At 43.9% G+C, this 23,311-nt stretch overlaps 1 protein-coding gene across 1 annotated transcript in view; it reads right to left on the bottom strand.

Moving 5' to 3' along the window:
- Positions 1-23,311, bottom strand: part of BMAL2 (basic helix-loop-helix ARNT like 2) — a 209,236-nt gene that overhangs the window by 78,667 nt on the left and 107,258 nt on the right. The window contains exon 2 of the mRNA XM_078654606.1: positions 18,845-18,968. Within this exon, the coding sequence (XP_078510732.1) occupies positions 18,845-18,968 (124 nt within the window). The remainder of the gene's footprint in view (positions 1-18,844; positions 18,969-23,311) is intronic.

The raw sequence follows: 23,311 nt of genomic DNA, 5'->3' as shown, positions 1-23,311 counted from the left end.
ACAATAAGTTAGTAAAAGAGTTTGTTGGTTTACATAAAAACTATTATTTAAAAAGTCTGATCTCCATACATCAACTAACAGTGAAACATTTTCTTGAAAATTATTTTTTTATTGTCCAGCATTCAGTCCATCAATCGTTTCTTTTGCATATGTTGCCCTAAGTAGGAAGGGTATACCCAGATGTGGGTCCCGTGCTCACTACACCACTGGATTCAAGCCAGCCTGGCTGATGAAGGGTGATGCCCTGAAACCGGTCCCAGGCTGCTTGTTTCCGGTCAAGGGAGGACCTGGCATGCCAGTTAGGACTGGACTGTTCCTATAAGGAGCAGGGTCAAGACTGATTTGCATATGGCTGGGTCCAAACTGGGGTGGTATGGTGAGCAAAAGAATGATGGATTAAACCCAGATCCTTGTGACTGGGGGTGAATGTTTGCATTGTCCAGCATTCCGTCCATCAATTATTTCTTTTGCAGCTGCCTTCTTTAGAGACAGACTGTCCTTTGTTAAATTGTCTAAATATAATGGAAATCTGGCATCCAGCTAATACAAGAGTGTCCTTTTGGCATCCAAGGTGTGTACAGGTTTTTTACCTTACTTTTGGAATTTTGGAATAGCGCCATTAGAGACAATGGTTCATTTGGGCTAGTTTGAGTTTGAGCAGGACTCAATCCATGACGAATGGAGAGTATGGCTTCTAATTGGACAAAGCTTGAAGTTCACGAAAGCACTTGTTCACTAAAGCACAGCTATTTATGTTGTAACACAAGTCAATCATCTTACAGCCATCAACGGATAAAAGTCTGAGTGGACTCGCCAGGATTTGAAGCTGTGATCTTACAGACATTCATGCAATGGAGGCAATAGTACACTGAGTCACTGGAGAATTATGGTAAGCAGCCATGGTCCATGCAGGTAACAGCGGTGGGGCAGTGGGGTTGTGTAAGGGAAGATGCAGAGGGAAAATTAATTATTTTTTAAAATGTTCCTCTGCATCGTGCCTCGAAATCCCCCCTTACACGGCCCCACAGCACCACCGCGGTTACTTGCACGGACCACAGCTGATAAGGAAAACGTTTTCTATTGTGGTGGAAAGGAGAACGTTGATGAATAAAATGCTTCAGAGGTTTGACAGCCTCATCATATTGCAGGTAAATAGTAGGGTGGACTAGAAAACTTCACTTTAAGCTTGATAATCAAGTGACTTAAAAAATGGGGACTGGATGCGAGTTTATGTGCAATTTGAGATAAGATCAATATTCTAAATCCATATGCTCCTACAGTAGATGAATGGATGCTTTTAATGTTATCAACAAGGATAGCTGGCTGTGCTGACTAGCTTTGTGCTATTAAACCAACTTTAAGGCAGGGACTGACCTATGCATTCTTCTACTGTCTAACCTCGCATTACCTCCATATAGCGTCAAAGACAATTAAAGTCAACAAATGATGAGAGAGAAAGCTGGATTCTTGGAGCAGAAGTGTACTGTTACTGGACAGTGATTTAGTATTCTTGATGTAGAATGATTCCAAAAAAGCGGTTAAACTTTTCACCCACACACCGTTCCTACAGTTGATGGTTAGGTTATTTCCAAACTCCTGGAGACTTCATAAGCAAAAAATGGCAGATATATAAGTGGATTGATGACAACTTCAGGCTATATAGCAGTTCAAGTTGGGTTTCAGTTGCTGCCTAATGACCAGTTAAGTATATAGAGATTGAATAACTGCTACCTGCAAACTTATGTATTTGAGAAAATATTGGGAACAGATCAAAACAATATTAAGGATCGGACAATTATCTCAGAATGTCTTCCAAGTGTTTCAGTGATGAGCCAGAGGAAATGCTAGAGGTTTATGAAGCCAGGGAAAATGTTTTTAAGTAAGGGGTCCCGAGTTTGACTGTTATATTAAGGGGAACATTCTGACGTAAGAGTAGGCAGGCTGTACAATATTCAGTGTTGGTGTATTCCTTAACCCAGTGTACATTTCACCCTGTCCTTGTGCTGTTGGAATCGGTCTCAGTGTCATTCTGTTCTCAGTATTGTCGTCTTCTCTGTCCCCAGAATGCATTTGGCTATTTTAGCAACGGTGAAGTGACTTTTGCTTGTTTAGGCATGTGTTTGATAGCAAGCAAGTATGGCCTGGCAGGGGCCTAAAAAGACATTCTGGCATTCAGTTGCCAGACTCTTAGCTGATCCTTTTCAGTTGCAACCCTGGAGAATGACAGTAGGCATCCAGGTTGGAGAGTGTCACTCGTCTTTTGGACAGATGGTGGCCAATTATCCGCACTCCTTCGTGCGACCCACTTGATAAGTCCTATGCCTAAGGACTGTAGATGGATTACATGGAAATGAGGTAGATGCACCATTTTGACTTCGTATATAAGCAAACAGTTATTTCTTATTGTACATAATGATTCCATTCATTAGCGAATACATGCATGTTATCATGCTTTAAAACCTGCAAGCAAGTGTTTCGCTTTCAGCTTCAAAAGGGCAAGTAAGAATAATAATATTGGGATAGATTTGAATAAGCTTTTTCTTAGGACATATACATTTGGCTCAAGGAAAATAACATCTTGTAAAAAATAAAAAGGAAAAGAAAAGAAAAAAAGCATTAATAAAACAAATCTTTTCAAAGCAGACTATGAAGAGTAATAAGCCCTACCATGGTGAATTATATATTTGCCTCAGTCTACCCTCACTATGGAAACACAGTATTATATTATAGATCTCTGGAATTAGTGGCAAACCCCACACCGGTCAGGCATAAATAGTTCTACATCTCAGCGAGTGCAGCTCTCTCGCGTTGGGACCTTTGTTCTGCTAGAATGCCTTCTCCCTGTTTTCAAAATGGCACGTCTCCGTGTATATGTTACGAGGCAACTTCTTGAAAACAGCAGATGTGAATGTATGTTATGTCTAAATGCCAAGCTATGTTTGATAACCGATCACAGGAAGACCGGGCATAGTGTTGTTTGACCTTATACAAAATATTCAGGCCCAGTCTGAACCAAAAACAGGTGCAGAATTTTTCTAAGATAATGTTTTGACACAAAAATAAACGTGCTAAGCATAATGTGTGGAAGGCAAAGTAGCCTAAAAGTACAAGAAAACTAGAATATGAGCAAACTAAGTGGGCCCTAAAGGAAACACACAACAGTCCCTCTCCTTATCGGTACGGCCAGAAATTGGCCACCGCGGATTGAATGATGGGCCGTGGAGATCCAGCCCTACTCCTTCTAAATCACATACCGGCCAGGCACAACAACGAGCGAGCGGACTATCTATCTCACCACCCGGTGGCAGCCCCAGATGGTGACAGCTCATTGGAACCAGATGAAGGGGCCGAGGAGTCCATACAAATGGTAATACACGAACCGTGCTCCAAAAGCGATATCCCTGGATGAGATCCGAGACACCAGTATAATCAAGGCCAAGTAAGGCTCCACAGCCAGCAGTGGAAGACATTTCTAGAGGGCGCAAGGACCCTCAAAACTGAAGAGCAAGCAGCCAGGAATCAACTCTGGCGAGTGTGCGACAAACTCAGTACAAGCGGCACTGATCTCTTGCTGCGAGGGTACCAGATAGTGATGCCAAATCGCCTGTGGGCCCAAGTAGTGCAGCATCTCGCACCAGGGACATCAAGTGATTGCAAAAACAAATGGCCTTCTAAGAAGACAGAGTGGTTCCCAGTGATGAACAAGCAGGTCGACGAGCATGTCCGCAGCTGCCATTCTTGCGCCATCATCAGCGGAGAACCACCAAATGCTCCATTAATCACTGAGGAGGCCTGCACTACACCGTGGTCACAGATCGGCATGTTTTTGTCAGCTTACCCAATGGCAGACTAACCACTGTGATCATAGACACTCATTCGAAATTTCCTGCGGTGGAGCTCGTCTGGTTAACTGCGTTTGGGAAAGTCAAGCAAATGCTCGAGAAAGTATTTGCACTGCTGAGCCTCCCCAGTGAAGTGAAAACTGACAGTGGACCCCCCATTCAGGGCCAAGACTTCAAGAACTACCTCCAAAGCTGACACATCCAACACAAAGAAAATGCCACAGTGGCCCCAGTCAAACAGAGAACCTGAGTATTTCATGTGCACCCTGAACAGAGCCCTCAGGATCGGGGTGGAGCGGAGTGAAGATGACAGCTTTTTGACAGCCTATCGACAGACACCTCTCAGCACCACAGGGTGTGCTCCCAGCATCCTACTAGAGAGAAAGAACACCCAAGATGTCATCCCAACTGGGCCAGAATGGAGCCCAGCAGAGATAGACATCGAGGAAAAGCGACCGGCCACCAACAATAGGGTCAGCAAAGATCGGAGCGCGTTGGCCCTCGCTCTCATGGTCGGTGATAAGGTGGCCCTGAAAGATCATCATCCAGGGTGGAAGTTTCGGACCCCCTTAAAAAAGAAGAGTCGGAAATCACTCCCATAACAGAGACAATGGGGACTGCCCAGTGGGTACAGACCAGTGTGACGCAATATATCATGGTTTAAACGCGTCATGCACCAGCCAGATGACCACTGCAACCAGTCCCACATAGCGGAAGAGCACAACATGCCATATATGGAGCCCTCTAGTCCTGTCGGAACACGCCATGGTCCAGTATGGAACAGACAGTGATGAAGATACACCTCCGGGCAGATGCCCACCGTCCGGCCAAACAGACCAGATCGGCTGGCCCACTGAGAACCCGGGAAGAGAGTGGACGGAGACTGAAGTATGGACTCCGACTCACCCCGGCACCCAGCCAGAGACTGAAAGACGATGTACGTGATATTTAATGTTTACCCGCTTCACATGTGCTGTTGTACACTAGTAAAAGTTGGGAGAGTTATAAAGTGCCACGAGGACTCTACCATATAATGTTGCACACATACATCTGGAGGGCCAGGTGCAGCCCGAAGGTACAAATAAAGGTGGAGTAAACACTAAAGTGTCTGTGTCCAATCATTCCACCAGCCCATGGGCCCACAACACGAGGGGACAGTAACCTTGACAGTAGCCGCACACTGGGTCCCTGAGTACAGGGACAGTTTGTTTGCTACATTTAAATGCTGACCTTAAAATGGCGGCCAACGAGACAGTAATTGAGGACACCCATAGGAAAACAAGCTTCAAAGGTTGTGATGAGTGGAGGACTGTACACCAGAGGGAAGGCACCGAATGTTTTAGAGGAAAAATTGGGAGAGAAAAGGCAGCATGACCTCCCCATAGAAAGCCGAGTCCCGAAGCCTAGTGTCCTCCCCTGGTTTCCTGCGGGGACTGCACGATCTGCGGGCCTCCATCCAATGGTGGAGTTCTGCCTGTCCGGAACTCCCCCTTCTTGGCGGTGGCGTCTGTATGAGGTCCCTTGCAATTTACGACATGTGTTCTATGACAATTTACCAGCACCCACTACTGTTTCAGGGGCATGGGGATGATCAGCAGACATCTAAATTGTCTCTTCCACCTCTCCTCTCATGGGGCTAGCTGGAGGAGGACGGCGTTTCCTAGTAACACCCGAACGGTTGCCTTCTAAGGAACTATGACGTTGCCCCATGGGCGAAAACAGAAAATATCTTTACATACCGTGGAACCAGACAACCCTTGGTCGTTGACCGGTGGAGCTGTCCGGTGCAGCTATGGAGGAGTCTGGCTATGGTTCACCCCCTCAGCCGTCACCTACCCAGCCGGACATCAGACATTGTTTCTCACAGTTCTTCTCGGTTTTATCTGTCTTCCTCTTGGACTGCTTTCATTGCGCTACTTCCCCTGAAGCACTTTCCCCTCTACGGTCTTCCAGTCACTATCTCCATTCCTCTCCCCTGTTTTCTCCCACCCCCTACCTTCCATACCCATATGACAGGAGTCTTGGTTTAGGCTACGCACTAATAACTCATTTTATCGTGTAATCTCATGTTTTTCTCCTCTGATGATATGCGTAACTGTAACTTATGTTAACTTCGTAAAATGTAACCTGCGGATCCTCATGTAAAGCGCTCTGATACTTTCGGGTCTAGCCAGCGCTATATAAAAATTTTCAAATAAATAAAATAAATTCTAAACTTCCAAGATGACCACCGTCCATGCCTCTTCATGTTGGTTCCAGTGTTCTCTATCCCACGTATGAAACAGCTCTATGTAAACACACTATCATCACTGGATTGGGGGCATGCGAGATGTCCGTTTCAACTCTAAAGATGGACCATATATGATCTATCAATCTATTTTCACCCCAGTTCACCTGCTCTATGGTGGTATAAAGAGCACAATCTTTTGCAATAAATTGGGTTAAAATGAAATTTTTATCATGGTTGTCAAGCATGTCAATACCCTAAATTTCTATTAAATTAATCTAGTGAGGTCTTCGTATTCAGGTGAATCTGTACTCTTCCAAGGTAGAGCTGATGGTATGGCCTTCATATATATAAACAGAATAAAAGGCCTGAGTGCAATGCTCCATGTGTTAAACAGTGAGTTTAAACCCGTAGCAATCTAGCATTAGCACATACACTATGTTTTAGGATTACAATGATTAGGTTTTGCCATTTAAATATGGGCACCATGTGTACAATGTACCCCTATCTCTCATTCAAAGGCAATGTGTTTGTGTTGTTGTACGTTTTACACCCCAAAATGTGAGGCTGCAAACTATTGCTCATTTAATGATGCAAAAGAGGTTAAACTGAAGCTCCGTGATCATATACATACAGTTGCATTTAGCTTAATTATTATTTAGTTTAAAGAAGTCTGAGTTATGCAACATTAAAATACGGCTACTTGGAGTCCTAACCAAATACATACAATACTTCTTGTGTCTTTCACGGGGTTCTACTCAGTTATTTCATTCTTCCTACGTATCTCGGAGTTGTCTAATAAACTAAAATGAGTGTGATATGTGTATACTAAAAAAAGAAAACTTTTTTTACTAACGTTATGTGAAAATGCCTAATACAGATCCTATACTGCAAAGTATTCCATAGAATATATCACAGTCTCTGTTCTCTGCACAAATACCCCATTTATAGTGGTTTCTATGAATGGTGCGATACATTAGCCGAGGTACAGATACTCATTGCCCCCCATAATGCAATCAATGAAAAATCAGTCAGACATTTTAATGAAAAACTTGTAACTCAGAATCCAAATTTAGTCCATTTTCTACAGTATTACTGATTCAAACAAGACTGTTCTCCTCAGAGAGTATTTCCTATTGCCTTGTCTGTGTGAGCTGATGCAATCCCACAGAATTTCATTTTATCCTAGTATTTTATTTGGGGCATCTGATCCATAGGTACAGAAATCAGACACTTGGTGTCTCCATTCTTAAAACTCTACGGTGTTCTTGCCACCTGTTCTTTAACATTCTATTTTTCGACCCAGCATATATCTTCTGACAGATGCGTGTGATTATGTACATACAGAACATTATTCTACGATTTATAAAGTTAACCATATAATATTGTTTCTTATTCATGCAGTCTGAAAAAGTCACTTGTTTACCATTACTGCATTGACAAAATACACATTTTCGACATTTATAAGAACCTAAGTGATTATGTGGTAGCCACAATACCTTCCCCTTTGTCATGTCCCCATAACTCATAGTGGTACACAAGTTCAAGATCTACTTCAGAGTTTTGTTTTTCTTAGCTGTCAGTTGTGAATTACACACTATGCATGCTCACATATTGATGTCCATTCTTAGTAGATGCCAGTGTTTGCTCCGAATTGTATATGTTTGGTGGGTTTCCGCTTGAACGTAGATACAAATCACATTTTGTGCCCCATTTAGAGCCCTAAAAATCTTTTAGTCATAGGAAATTCATATCTGCTTGCTGTTAGAATAGAAAAATTCTCACAAAACTTTCCATACAGCACTGGTGGAATACCCTCTGTCATTTTCATAGACTGGATGTTGCTTTCGCCTCCTCTTGTAAACCAATGGTTAATAGAGATCTCTTCTGGTTACCCCTTACCACCAATTTAGATCTAATTGTTTTGAAAAATATTTCGCATCTATCCTCTGAAAATTTCAAACCCCCTTGAATGGCATTATCTCTGTTCTTCAATTTTTACCCTGGCTATGTTGATATATGTATTTACTTAATCAATAACTCACATTTATTTAAATATAATATGCAATCTAGTACACATTTTTCTTTTTCCTTTTTCATGTCAGTGTTGGAATTCCCCCTCCCCCTTTTACCCTTCTTCCTCCCCTTCGTCTTCTTCCCTACCTTATATAAAAATCCCCCAAAAATGTTTTTATCCTTCTCTTCCAGGTATCAGCCAATTCTTTTGTTATATTTCTGCCTTTTTATCTTTTATATGTAGTGCTAATATGTTATATCTGTTATTGATTGCTAAATAAAGTTTTTCAAACATAAAAAAAAGAATAGAAAAATTCATGTTTGCGCATTGTTCTATGTATGTTAGCATTCGCAGCGCCATATTCTATGTAGACGCCATTTTGAGACATAATCAAAACTAATTCTTCGTCATTTCTGAGAAAAGGCCTCTGCCGAGTTTCAATTCCCCGAGGTTGGGTTTTGCTTAACTAATGAATACACTGTCCTTGTTAGCACATACTTTCCCTCTAGAAAGAGGCCTTCTCCCACTTGTCTAGTGGCAGAGCAACCTTGAATAGTAGATAGTGTGTGCCCGGCCTCAGAATCGAAAAGTATCCTCTGTACTTTATTGTTTAGCTGCATCTGCTTGGAAAAGTCCATTGTGGGGGTGCCTTCATTGGTTCTGAAATGTACATAATCTATCTCTATGCTTGCTGATGTCAGTCCGTGAGGGCAGCACTCCTAAGCGACTGGACAGACTGGGCTCCACTCTGAGTGTACCTGAAAAAAGAGATATTGGTTTGTATTCTCTACTGCCTGCCAGACTCTTGATTTGGTATGGAAGGCTCAGAGGTGGTAGTGAGTGACCCGGGTGACCGTAATAGGGCCACTTCCTTCAGTTGGTGCCCGAACTGGGACTCCTTCGTACTTCGGGTGAGTGACCGATCCCTTTCCTCAGACAGAGGAGGGCAGGTCGAGGCTATCATCGGGTTGGACTGACGGTTCAGGATCCCTGTATGAGAAGCATTGATTGCTTGCAGCTGCCACTTCTGTCCTGCCGGACAGTGCCTCGCCAATCGGTCATCCCAACTGGAGTCCTAAATGGCGAAACCCTTCGATCTGACCGTTTGGTCTGTAGAGTCGGCAGTGGAGAATTAGTTCGCTTGACCTGCATATATCAAGTGAGTTCGTTTTGGTTCTTTGTGGATATGGTACCATTTGGGTTTGACATTGGTACTGTCTGGTACTGTCTTTGGGATAAAAACATTTGCAATTGCTTTGCCAGGCATAAATAGTGAACTTTGTGCTGACGCCGCTGTTCTGCAGATGCTCGATAGGAAGAAGCTCAGCCAGCGCCTCCAGAAGGCATTCCTAAGTTTGATATTTATGTGAAACATGGTGTTGACCCTATTATGTTTAGTACATTATGGCACAATTATACTAGGGACAATGCCGAGTTGCAGTGGCCGTTGACAGGCACATTCGATGAACAAAAGATTGGGTATTTACAGGAACAGTTGTTCAAGAGACGAAGTAGACAGTCTATGTTTCATTCCCTCAAAACGTGGCAGAAAGCAGCTAGGCAGAGACGATTGAAGATGGAGAAAGAGGCACGGAAAGGGAAGATGTAGACACTGACTCAGAGAGCTGTTGCATATGATAGAGAAAAACAGGAGAAGGGAGTTAAATGTGAAGATAGGAGATTTCTATTGCATGTTCATAAATCGTATATGGCCCAGGAGAAAACTGATGCTTTTGTGGAAGAATTGTTAGACACCCGCCCCCATATGCCCAGCAAAGGATATATCCCACTGTCCTGTGCCATCACAGGCGCCTGTTACAGCTGTTCCCACTGGCTCTGTATCTACTGCTGTTGTCCCAACGGCTGTGGCCTCGGCTCCTCCTCTTCTCTCTTTGCCTTCACCGTCTGTGGCAACTGCGACTGTTGGCACACCAAGTACACCTATTGTTTCGGCAGCCCTGTCTCCAGCTCTTTCTCCTGCGGCGCACCCACCTGCGACTATCCTACCCGGCAATTCTGTTGCTTCTACATTTTTGATGGTTCATTTCCCAGCATTATTGGGTGCTGAGATGCCAACACGTGGATTTGAGGATAGAGATTTGATCAAATTTAATGAGCGTATGGACCCTTTTATACGCACTGCGGTGGGGGATGAGGAAAAGGTAGGAGCTAATCAGGCTGCGCAGTGGGGGTCGGTAATCCCATTTACAGTCTGGAGGCTGTTTGGGGTGTGATGAAAGATTATGAGTCTTTTATACAGCAGCATGCTCTCAACCATATGTCCTCTGGATTTTGGAGATGACGCGCCACAAACAGTCGATATTAGAGATCGCGTGTATGCCAGTGGTTTGGACCCAGGCCAAGGTTTTGGGAACATTACCACGTTCGTTGCCTATTAGAAGGTTGCCTGAGAAGAGTCCTACCACTGTATCTCAGTTTCCGATGCAAGAAGTTCATCCCATATATAACCCAGAGATATCAGAGTTAACAGATCAGCTAGGTAATGTTACTCGAGCGGGTGTTGCAGCTGGTTTCCAAGAACAGTGGGTTTAAACTCTGTGGAAACGGAGTGAGGTTCTGTCCCTTAAAGCTCATTTGCCCGACACTAGAAAAAATCCTACTGGTTATTATAAAGAACTAACTGAAGCTGCCTCTTCTACTGTAATGACTCTTGTTGACATTGAATTGTTCTTTGGTCTCCTTGTTCCGGTTGATATTTGGAGACAGGTTCATACTCAAGATCATGTTAAGGAACTGGGTGGTATATGGGATGTGATTAAGGGATGGGATCAGGAAAGGAAGCCAGGTGGTAAGCCCCAAGCAGAGATACTTGCTTTGCCAGGCGCATTATTAGATACATGCATTCTCTTAACCTGCCGAAGAAAGTAAGTTGGGACAAGTTGACGGATTGTCGACAGAAGAAGGATGAAAGTGTGTCTAATCTCTTTACTCGGTTTGAAGATACGTTTCTGGATTAAAGTGGGCAGGATATGTCTATTGAGGGAGGTGGTCGATTGTTGGTTGACCGGTTTGTTTCTAACTTACTTCCTGGAATTGAAACTCATTTGAAGGAGTCTGAGAGAACTTGGAACGCCTCTTCCCCCTCTGGTATTTTAAATATGGCTCAATATTATGAGCATTGTGACCGAGAAAGTAAAGATAGATAAGAAGAATAAGGATTTAAAAACGAAGGTGCAGTTGCAGCAAGCATTTAGAGGGAATGATAGAGGACGTGGTGGTCTTGCCAGACAGCTTCCTCGCACTAGTAGACAGCCCACTGCGACACCTGTGGAGCCGAATCAATGTGCCTATTGTAAGGAAGAGGGTCATTGGTGTAGGAGTGTCCTGCGCTTTTGCAGAAGGTGGCAGTCCCTAAAGGACGGGGTTCTCGTGGACGGGGTTATGGAGCTGGGCGGGCTGATAGGGCTCAGAACGCTGCAGCCTCACAGAGTTCTAATAATAATTACTTTGATGACCCCCACGATGGGCAGTACTACCATGATGACTATGATATGGATGAAGTGACAGGAATGTATTACAGCTAGGACAGCCAGGGACAGAGTGAGGGACCAGATCTGATACCTGTAGACCAGCATGGTCCTCATGTAACAGCAGAACTGCAAGGTCTGACTAAGGAATTTTTGGTTGACACAGGTGTGACAAAAAGTTAAGTTTCTCGAAATATTGTCCCTGAGGCGGCTCTGTCTGGCCATAATAATGTTTTGTACGTTTTTCAGGTGTACCGGTTGTAAGCCCCATTTCAAGTTCCCTTGCATTGACTATTGGTCCTGTCACTGTGGATTCTCCATTTTTGCTGACATCTAATTGTGGTGAGAATTTGATGGGTTTGGATTTGTTGAAGACATTGCATGCCACTATGTATTTTTCCCCGGCAGGTGTCTATATGACAATTGGCCCAGATGTAGTAGGTGTTAAACAGTGTTTGTCCAAGGATGCACCTCTTCCTGTTGAATTTTCTGATGCTCTACCCACTTTGTGGGCGACAGGTGTTATAGACGTAGGGTTGTTGCATATACCACCAGATTCAATGCAGGTCAAAGACAATGCAATTTGGCCTCGTATTCCTCAGTATAAAATACCACAGGCAGGAGAGAGAGCCTTATTGCAAATTATTCAGGATTTGATTGAGAAAGGAGTGGTTGAAGAGATGTCTGCCAATATTTGTAATAGTCCCATTCTTTCGATTCTCAAACAGGCACCCTTGGCTTCTCCTGATGATCAAGAAGATGTTTACTGTTTTGTGATTGACTTGCACGAAGTTAATAAAATAATGGCTTCCCAGTTTCCAGTGGTTCCAGATATTACCACACTTCCACCGCTAAATTGTTTTCTATCATTGATTCAAAAAACACGTGCGTCAGTATTCCTATTCATCAGATTTATATCTGTTTGGGTTCACCCTAGCTGGTAGGAGCTTTAGCTTCTGTCGAGCTCCTCAGGGCTATAAAGAGAGTCCAAGCATTTATAGCAAGGCTTTAAAGAGTCACTTGGATTCCATTTCGCTTCCTGCAAGTAATGTATTGGTGCAGTATGTCGATAACCTCCTTATTGCTTCTGATACGGAGCAGAGTTGTAAGGATAGCACAGTTAAATTATTGTTGCATTTGGTTAAACATGGCCATAAAGTTTCTCTTTCTAAATTTCAGGACTTTCGACAGGAGGTCACCTACTGTCGAAGGAGGCTGACCCCTGAGCGCATCAGTACCATTGTTAAAATGCTTATTTCACAGACTCAGAAAGATGTGCGCACTTTTATAGGTATCACTGCCTACTGTAGGCAGTGGATACCTAACTACTCCCTACTAATCAAAACCTTGCTTGCCTGAACAATGAAAGAAGTGCATGAGCCTTTGGCTTGGATGTTTGAATGTCAGCAGTTTTTTGAGCAATTGAAAACTGCGCTTTGTTCGGCTCCAGTACTTGCCACCCCTGATTACAGCAAACCGTTTGTGTTGTACGTGTATGAGATGGCTGGTTGTGCGCTTTCTGTCCTAACACAAAAATTTGGAGATAAGCAATGGCTGTGTGCTTATTTCTCTGCTGTCCTTGATCCAGTCGTGAGATCTGTCCCATATTGTCTAAGAGCGGTTGCGGCCGCGGCCACTTCAATAAGACAATCAGCTGGACTCGTACTTGATACTGACCTTAGAGTCATGGTACTCCATGCTGTGGATACACTTCTGCATAAGACAAAGACACATTACCTGACCAGTGCACGTCTTACTGGTTATGTATTTACATTGTTTGCTACACATATCACGATCAAAAGATGTGCTACTCTGAATCCAGCCACGTTACTCACCCTCCCTTCCGAGAGTGATGAAGTTGACAAACATGACTGTATCTTCCCGATGGAAGAAGAGACGAAAGGACGGGTAGGCTTGACTCACGTTCCCTTATCTGACCCACAAGGGGAACTATATGTTGATGGCTCTTGTTTCAAATTACCAGATGGCACTACAACTGCGGCTTATGCTATTTCCACACAGCGTACAGTAGTAGAGAAATCACGAGTCCCTTATCAGTCGACTCAAGCTGCTGAGCTTGCTGCCCTTACTCAAGTTTGTGAATTGAGTGAGGGGCTAGTTATCAATCTCTATACTGACTGCCAGGAAGCCTTTGGGGCCGCGCATAACTTGCGGTGACTCTGGGCTGAGAGAGGGTTCCTTACTTCCCATGGCACCACAATCCAGCATGAGCACCATATATTGAGGCTTTTGCCCGCTTTAACGCTACCCAAGAAATTGGTCACAGTGAAGTGTAGCGCCCACTGGAAGGTCAGCGATGATGTAGGTAGGGGAAATGCTTTTGCAGATCAGACAGTTAAGGAAACGGCCCAGACAAAGATGAAAAGAATGTTTGTAGGGGGTCAGTGGATGCCTGAGGTTGTCATGTTCGAGGACATACTTGAGAATGTAAAAGAGATACAAACTGAAGCCACAGTAGAAGACTTAGCTTTGTGTCGCAGGAAAGCAGAGCACAATTGAACGATGAGGGATGTAGCATTGATAAGTCAGGGAAACAGAGATATTGTCCGATGCATATATTCTCCCTGTGGTTACAATGGCCCATGGCCCAGCTCATATCAATGCTAAAAGTATTTGCAAGTTGTTAGACCCTGTATGGCAGAATTTCAATATCCCTAAGACAGATGCACATTTAGTTAAGTACTGTATGGTGTGCATAATGCACAATCCTGGAAAGGGTACCCCTACACCACCTGGTAATTTTGCACCACCCACTTTTCCTTTTGAGGTCCTCCAAATGGATTATATAGAATTAGAGACATGCAATAATTTGAAGTATGTTTTGGTGGTTGTATGCGCATTTAGTAAATGTGATGAGGCTTACCCCACTAAAGACAATACAGCCATTAAGACTGCAAAGGTACTCCTGAAGGAGTTCTTTCCTCATTTCGGCTTGCCCCGATGATTGATTTGGAGTGATAACGGAAGTAATTTTAATGCAAAAGTGGTCCAATTGATTTGTGATGGTTTACACATAAAGCAAAAGTTCCATGTTGCCAATCAGCCACAGTCAGAAGGCTTGGTTGAGAAGTACAATGGTACTCTCAAGCTCAAACTGGCAAAAATTCAGGAGCCCACATGGTTAAAGTGGCCAGATGCTTTACTGCTAGCTGTTTTGTCAACAAGTATGACAGTACATTCTAGGACAGGATTGTCACTGTATGAGGTCATGTTCGGGCATCCGGCAAATGTCTGGGGCGTCCCGCGACCTCGGCGGTTTTCTGACATTGAGTACCCTATGTTACTTGATTATCTTGGCCAGTTAACCGAAAGTTTACGGTCTATTCACCAACGGGTCCGGGATTCCCTGCCTCCTACGCCAGAGGGACCAGGCCATGAGATTCAGCCTGGTAATTCCATCTTGATTAGGAATTTTCAGCGGAAGAAGAGTTTGGAGGCGCAGTGGAGGGGGCCAGAACAAGTCCTGTTGGCAACGCGTGCCACAGTAAAGGTCGCTGGCAGTAAGAACTTAATTCACGCGACTCATTGTCGCAGGAGTCCTTTGCCCCTGCCCTATGACCAGTGGGTGAAAGATGGCATTGGGAACTCCGAGGCTGAGCAGGTGCCTCAGCTTGTCACGTTGAGCGATGTCCAGCTAATTTGGACTCAAAATGATACGGAGAATGAAGATGTGCTGAATGCGGCTGTTCCTCCGGAAATACAAGCTATCCAGGAGCCCCTGTTTGTTGACCATTCAGTGCCTGGGGCCACTAGGTACAATTTGCGCCCTCGGCTGGGAGACGGTGCACCAATGGAGTTAGTTTAGGGTGAGCTTAGCTTAGGACAGAGCAAACTCCACCGCCGGTGGTCAAGAGCACCAACGTATTGATGGACAATAGGCACCTGTACAAGTTAGGCTCTGACAGACACTGGGAACTTGCATATTTCCTTCTACTTTGCCCCCATTTCATCATTTGTTATGCATCCCTTTGGTAGAATGGTTGCTAAGGAAGAGCAGCCAGTGATTCTTGTTGCCCAGCACAATGCATTGTGGACCCGTAAACAAAAGTTAACATGTATTGCTCTTTTGATCTTGCTGTTAATCATGTTATGTGGGGTATCATGGGTTTTGGAACGTGATCAAAGTGTACCTTTACATAGTAAGGATAAGGTTGTTCCTCACGTCAGAAAGAAAAGGACTGTGTTTCTAGATACACACAAGAGGTTCTTTGGAGAAGGGACTGCTTGTTACCCCACTGAATCTGTCACTAGTCTATGGACAACCTATCCATTGTCAATTATACCTATTTTCGGCCCCTTGACTTCGTAGAAGTACAAGGAGTATCTAGGTTCGTCTATCCAGGTCCTTGTCTATATCATGGAAAGTCATGAGGCATGGGTTATCCGGGGAGGGACAACACTTATTGCTGCAACTTTTATATGAAAAAACAGAATGTAACTCTGGTGGGTTACCAGAATAAGGAATTGACAGTTCTCCAAGAAGCTGGTCATTACCCTGCTTGTTGTCCAAGTATCAATTTTACTGACACTATATTGTATGTCAATTGTTCAGGGATAGTATTACGTAAGGGCACGTACCTTTTGGTAAATACAAAAGACCCCAGTACCTTTGGGAGGAATTCCAGGTATTCTGCAGTGGATTATGATAGACCGATTTATGCATCGTTCTAATGCGACTTATTCGAATGTCCATAATGGTACGGATGATGTGGCACTTGGGATAGTACTGCCTTTGGGTGTACCCCGCAAACATGCGAAGCTTAAAGTAAGATAGGTTAAAAGGACATTGACCAAAGAATTCTGTGAAGGAGTGACAGATCTTCAAGTCAATAATTATAGTAACGGTATTACTTTTTGGATACATTCTTTCCTCCATAATTACATTTGGTGGTACTGCTATTGCCAGGGGTGCGAAAGCTAGAGAAAATTTTGGATGTAAGCTGCAAATATTGTCTAACTCCACAGTAGCAGGTTTGCATGACATCACCACCCAATTGGAAAGTATGTGAATATATTCCGAGCAGACTAGATATGCAGTTGATTTCCCTTTCTGATGTTGACAATATGGAGTGCTTATAAAACGTTTACCTATGACTTCCTGTTTTATTGACTTATATGCTCTTTGCTATTACTAGAAAAAGTTTAGCTCATGCTAAAAGGAAGGTCTGTTAGAGTCGAAAAATTTATTTTTGCGCATTGCTCAATGTATTTTAGCATTTGCTGTGCCATTTTCTATGTGGACGCCATTTTGAGACATATTCTAAACGAATTCTTTGTCTTTTCTGAGAAAGGGCCTCTGCAGAGTTTGGGGTTTGCTTCATTAATGAATACACTGTCCTTATTAGCCCATACCTTTCTCTCTAGATAGAGGCCTTCTCCCACTTGTCTAGTGGTGGCACGGGTAAAGCGACCTCGAGTAGTAGATAGTGTGTGCCCGGCCTTAGAAGCTAAACTTATCCTCTGTACTTCATTGTTTAGCTGCATCTGCTTGGAAAATTCCATTGTGGGCGTGCCTTCATTGGTTCTGAAATGTACATTATGTATCGCTATGCTTACTGATGTCAGTCCCTCTGCAGCACTCCTAAGCGACTTGGCAGACTGGACTCCACTCTGAGTGTACCGGAATAAACAGATATTGGTTTGTATGCTCTACTGTCTGACCGACTTCATTTGGTATGAAAGGCTGAGAGGTGGTAGTGAGTGTTCCGGGTGACCCTAATCGGGCCACTTCCTTCATTGCTACCATAATGGTAAGGGAGGACAGCCATTTTCATTTTTTCTGGTAATGCACTTTGTCACCCTTTCTGCTTTATATTGCATATGCGTATACTTACATTTCAGCTGTTTTATTAGTGTAACTGCCAGTGAAAAGATGGTAGAAGATGCAAACCCTTCAGTGAAATGTACTTTTGTCTCCAGGCGAGATGACATGGACATGCCTCTAAAACCGATCTATACTTCCAGCTAGCAGTGCTCTGTGCAATTTCCCACTGGAACACACATTTCATTGACTTTGAATCATGCTCTTGATAGTGTTTAACTTTTACCAGCAGAGCATCATGCTTCCCACTGGTGGTGTGTGCAGTGGGTCTCCAAGAAAACCGTATCTGACGCTAGTTGCGGTCACCTAATAAGCCGCTTCCAACCTACAACTGCTAGTAGTTACTGCAGACAATTAAGCAACAGCTCAGGTAAATTAAACATTAAATGAAGACTTGTTCTGCAACAAGAACGTAGAAATATGCAGAAAGAGCAAAAAAGGGCGTTTGCCCCAAAGAAAATTTAATATGTTTTGAGCAGCAATACAATTTAGTACACAGATGGTAAAGCACATTAGCTATGGTCATATCTTCTGCTGCTCTGAAAGCTAAATAAAATGTATTGCCACTAAAAACATGCAGGATATTACAAGTAAATGTGCCTAAAAAATTGCAAAACTATTTCTTTGTTGCAGACTTTATTTTTTAACCACTCAAATTATAGGAAATTATATGGAAAAGAACAATACTCTTGAAGATACATATTTCAATTGGGTTTGTGGAGTGAAGGTCCACTGAGGCACAGAGTACTGATTTGCATAGATTTCGGATTTTATGCTCACCACAAGCCACTCAGGTGAGTTACATGGAAAGCCATGACTTGAATAGTTTCTCTAGTGCATACCTACCAGCCCAAGCCCCACCATTACAGGTTATTCAAAGTGCCCCCACGTCCACATAAAAGGTTAGAGTAGATGTATTGCACAGTTATTTTATCCACCTTTTCATTCACGTTCACAAATTCCCAGAATATCCTTTGAAACAATGGCGATGTTTCGGGCATTTCCTCTAGTGCAATAATTACACCTCCTTTAAATAAGAATATGTTTTTAGATGCAAATAATGTGGAACTAGTGTTAAGAAAGTGTATGATGCAAAGTGAAGCCTTTGTAGATGTTTACCACAATTGGCAGTTCTCATTACATACCTGTGAGAATACACACTAGCCCTGCCACTTGTTGACACATATGACTGTTACAAAACACATTGGTCGGGGGGGGGCGGGGGGGGGGGGGGGGATTTTCCACCAACTTAAGTGCAGTCTGTGCCTGGGAAAATCCACCGAACATGATTCTGTGGATTAGAGTCTTTTTTTATTCTCACATTTACCAATGTTCACACATACGTTTGACTTATGCATGCAAAAATGGATAAGAATCGGACCCTTAGACATCATTGAGACACATACAATCATATTAGTCACCACTTACTGGCTATCAGAATCGCTTGCTTTTCTTTTTCTTGAGAACTCCACCATGTACGAATTGAATGTGCTAGAGTTGGTGGTATGAGGCTTTGTTGCACAGCCCAGAAGGTTTTCCATAAACAGGTTTTCTGCAAAAGAGCAGCAAAAACAAAACAACAAAGTTAAAAAAAATCCAAGATCTTGTCAAGATGAACTCTCTAGGAATCTTTACAAATCGGACCCTCTATGGCAAAGTTTGTGCATGGGCACTGACAGTCAAACAATCCTCACTTATGACTGTCTTGGGAACAGTGCTTAGTGGCTGGAATTCACTAATAAAGACCCCTGCAACTATTTTCTTATTTTAATCCATGTTTGTGTATTTCGTTTATAAGTGTAAAATAGGTTTCCAAATAGGATTATACATGATTGCACTTTCTCAGTTTAAAGTATAAAAGATTCTCTACCCTTACATGTTCGTTCCTACCTCACTCCCTGTGAAGAATTGCAAACTTTCTGTAGCAGTTAGATTTTAACCTTCTAGTTGTCATTAAAGGCTGCTGCAAGTGTTCAAAATGAGCTTTAAAAATATGCAAGTACCCAAATGATTATGGATGTAGAAAAACTAAAGTGCATAAACAAAGCTGGGTAAGCTGTTTAAACACAACAATTTTCAAAGAAGCGAACAAAGAGAAAGCACTTCAAATACACTTTTTTTTAAGTCACCCCTACTTTAACCCCTCCCCTGCTGGTGACGGAACCACTCCGTCATCAGCTACGGTCGCGCTGGGCTGATGACGGAGCGGTTCCGTCACAGCCCGCTCGGCACGCCTGCGCGGCACGGATTCCGCGCCTGCGCTGAGCGTTCCATTGAGCGGGCGGGGCCGTGACGGAACCGCTCCGTCATGAGCACAGCGCAACCGCGGCTGGTGACGGAGCGGTTCCGTCACCAGCATGCGCCCGCCGCGCGGCCGCCCCGCGGCCGCCCCGCCCCCTTAGCACTGCGGCGGAATAGCCGCCGCAGTGAAGGGGTTAAAAGCACAACTGGGTCTAAGTATTAGTGCTCTGGCCCTACCAAGAGAGTCCACTGAAGAACTCTGCCAGGAGTAAAGACTGCTGTTCTACAAGTATTGTCACTCTGCTTGACTGCTGCTCTGGAAGACCTGCTTTTCTGCGCTGTGCTGCCCTGTTACCTGCTGCTCTCTGCCGTGAAAAGGACTGGACCCATCTCACTTGAACTCAGAGTGCCTCCAAGAGCTTGTTGGCTTGCCCCCTGTTCTGAAGTCTCAGGGCCATCAAATACTTCTTTCAACCCTGCAACATCACCTGGACTCTGCCATCTGTGAGTCCTGCCCTGCTCAGTGGTGCGAATCCAGTCCTGAGAACTTGAAAGGTGATTTTTGCTGTGCTGAGCAATCAAAACCAAAGCATCGCGGACTTTGCACTGATCGGAACCGACGCATAGTCCTTCGATTGTGCTAGATGACATTGCTTTAACCCCTTCCAGGCTGATGACGAGCTCAGCTCGTCATGAGCGTAACCTGCCGTGCGCTCATGACGAGCTGAGCTCGTCATGTAACGCGGTAATTTTAAAATTGCCGCGCACAGCGGGAAAAGCCGCCGCAGCGATGCGGTTAAAAGACTGCGCGACTTGATGACAACGCATCACCTGCATTGTAAAGGGGTTAATCGACGAAGACTTCATTGACTGTGCAGATCAGAACCAATGCCTCACCTGCATCCAAGATATTGACAACACGCTGTACTTCCTCTGCTCCTCGCTCAAATCTTTGACATCAACAAATCCCTCCATCCAAGCTATTTTTCAGCAGGACGTGCATGAGTCTGTAGCCAGTCTGCCTATCCATCACAGTCGGCCTGAACTTGAGATTTAGCCCAGTCTATCACAACCACATGTCCCCGGTTGGTATGTTATGAATCTAAGCACTATAATTTAATGTAATTTTTTAAAATTCATAACTCTGATTCTACTTATTGGATTTTTGTCGCTTTGGTCTTGATTTACTCAAACCATTCAACTTTATCATCTATTTTTCAAACCCCGTGAGGAGTATTTTTGTGGTGCGGGCGACAAAATCTCAGGACCGCCACGGGCTGCCATGAGGCTAGATACGTCACTGCACTGTGTCTATAACACCCAGTAACCATGCTAGTCAATCTACTTAATATGTAACATGTTATTTTTGTAAGACGTCGGTGACTGCTAGTAGTGCATGGAACCAGGAGATGTAAGTGGTTTTTGCTTGAGTCTTCGTCAGCTTTCCATTCCTGTCGCCATCCACTCCTCTTCAAGTTGTAATGCAGGAAGACATTTCCACCTTCTCCCTCAGCAGATCAAGCCAAGATTAACAAACCCCTAATGCAAATTACTGCTGGAGTCCGCACCCAATAAGGTGTAAGCTACAACTATATCCTTATTGCACCTACTAATGCCTCTTCCTCCTTATTTGCTTTAGAAAGGGCCAGCTCTATCACATTTTGCTCTTGTCAATCCCGCATGTCTAAAAAGCCCGGTTGAATCATGTAAAGTGATTCAATGTAGTGTAATGCTAAGCAAAGCAACCCGTTGTGAATTGGTAACAATAGATCCTGTGGACTAATGGAAACTTATTCTTAATAAAGCTTACACAATGGCAATATACAGGGTTACATTGATGTCAGAAAGAGAGCAAGCCGAACAAACCATGGATTTGATTTGTATGAACAATGATTATACAGTGAGTTTTATATTGAAAACAATACATACATGGTATTTAAATAATAGTCAAACATTGGTGAGTGGCGTCCTAGTGAAAAAATGGAACCTAAACTAATGGTGACATATTTGTGACATATGTACAAGGTTTCCTTTAAAACATAAAGACGGCCATTAACAAGTATATATTATGTAAATCCGTGCTTTATACAATAAGTGCTGGATAATGGTTCGCTTTTGAAAAACAGTTGACAGCGTTTCGACCCTTTGTGCAATATAAGGTCTCTTCAGGACCAGGGAGTGTGGGGACACCTGAAGGATGGTCTGCACAGCCTAGTGCAGAAAGAGTGTCACCGTGACTCTAGTGAAGGAAAACAATACTCACAGGGGACCCAGCTGGGTGTCCGTGTGAGGGAAGAGGTCGGCTGGCAGATTAGTGAATGGCACTGCCTGGAAGAATACCTAATAACGGGGAATCAGAGGGCACGGAGAAAGTGCAGTTGTAGCGTACGCCGAATGGGTGTGGAGGTCATTGAATCTAGCAGACAGGACACATGCTGTTCTGCTCTGAAGCGGTCCGGAAGCAGGCACACGCATATCTACGATTCTGTAAGACCTCCACCATTGGATGGAAGCTACTTAAATAAGTAGTAAGACGGAGCTACCGCCCATTATACCACGAGAACACATCGTGTACCAACCCGCTCCTGCACCTCCAGAGCACAGACACACCCATTTTGCGCACACTACAACTGCACGTTTAGTCCATGGCGTGTTCCGCTTGCTCTCTTTCTGACATCAATCGAACCCTGTACATTACCATTGTGCAAGCTTTATTAAGAATACGTTTCCAATAGTCCATAGGAGCCATTGTTTTTCTGATAATACTTTAACTGGCCTGGCTCCTTGCGAGTAGGGTTCCCGTTTCCTTTGTTCTCGTTGGTAACAATAGAAGCATTTTCTAAGGCTGGACTGGAAAATCAAAGCAGCCATGCAAACAACACCCACAAAAGAATAAGAAAATCAAGCCTTAAATTCTACAACGATTCTGCTACTGGGATGGTGCAATGAGCTAAAAAACGGTGTTTGATCTAGCCCTGATCTCTTGACTGGGTGAGAGTACTCTGCTTAATTCAGAGACTCTGTCCATCACCACCCCTTGTTGTAAATAATTTTGTCCACCCTAAGCGTGGAAGGGTATACTCAGATGTGAGTCCCTAGCTCATTGCACCATCAGGATTCAAGCAAGCCGGGCCGAAGACAGCTGTAATGCCAGAAACCGGTCCCCGGAAGCTTGTTTCCTTCCCAGTGTAAGAATTGGCTTTTGTAGTCTGGTCTGCCCTGTTCCCATGATGCACTGGGCCAGGGACAGACTAATTTGCATACAGCCAGGTTCTGAAACTGGGATGGTGCAATGAGCTAAAAAACGGTGTTGGATCTAGCCCTGATCTCTTGACTGGGTGAGAGTACTCTGCTTAATTCAGAGACTCTGTCCATCACCACCCCTTGTTGTAAATAATTTTGTCCACCCTAAGCGTGGAAGGGTATACTCAGATGTGAGTCCCTTGCTCATTGCACCATCAGGATTCAAGCAAGCCGGGCCGAAGACGGCTGTAATGCCAGAAACCGGTCCCCGGAAGCTTGTTTCCTTCCCAGTGTAAGAATTGGCTTTTGTAGTCTGGTCTGCCCTGTTCCCATGATGCACTGGGCCAGGGACAGACTAATTTGCATACAGCCAGGTTCTGAAACTGGGATGGTGCAATGAGCTAAAAAACG

The sequence above is a fragment of the Lissotriton helveticus genome, chromosome 1_1 (assembly GCF_964261635.1).
Source record: "Lissotriton helveticus chromosome 1_1, aLisHel1.1, whole genome shotgun sequence".
In the NCBI taxonomy this organism is placed as follows: Eukaryota; Metazoa; Chordata; class Amphibia; order Caudata; family Salamandridae; genus Lissotriton; species Lissotriton helveticus.
Note: the sequence above shows the minus strand (reverse complement) of the source record. Positions and strands in the feature narration are given on the sequence as shown.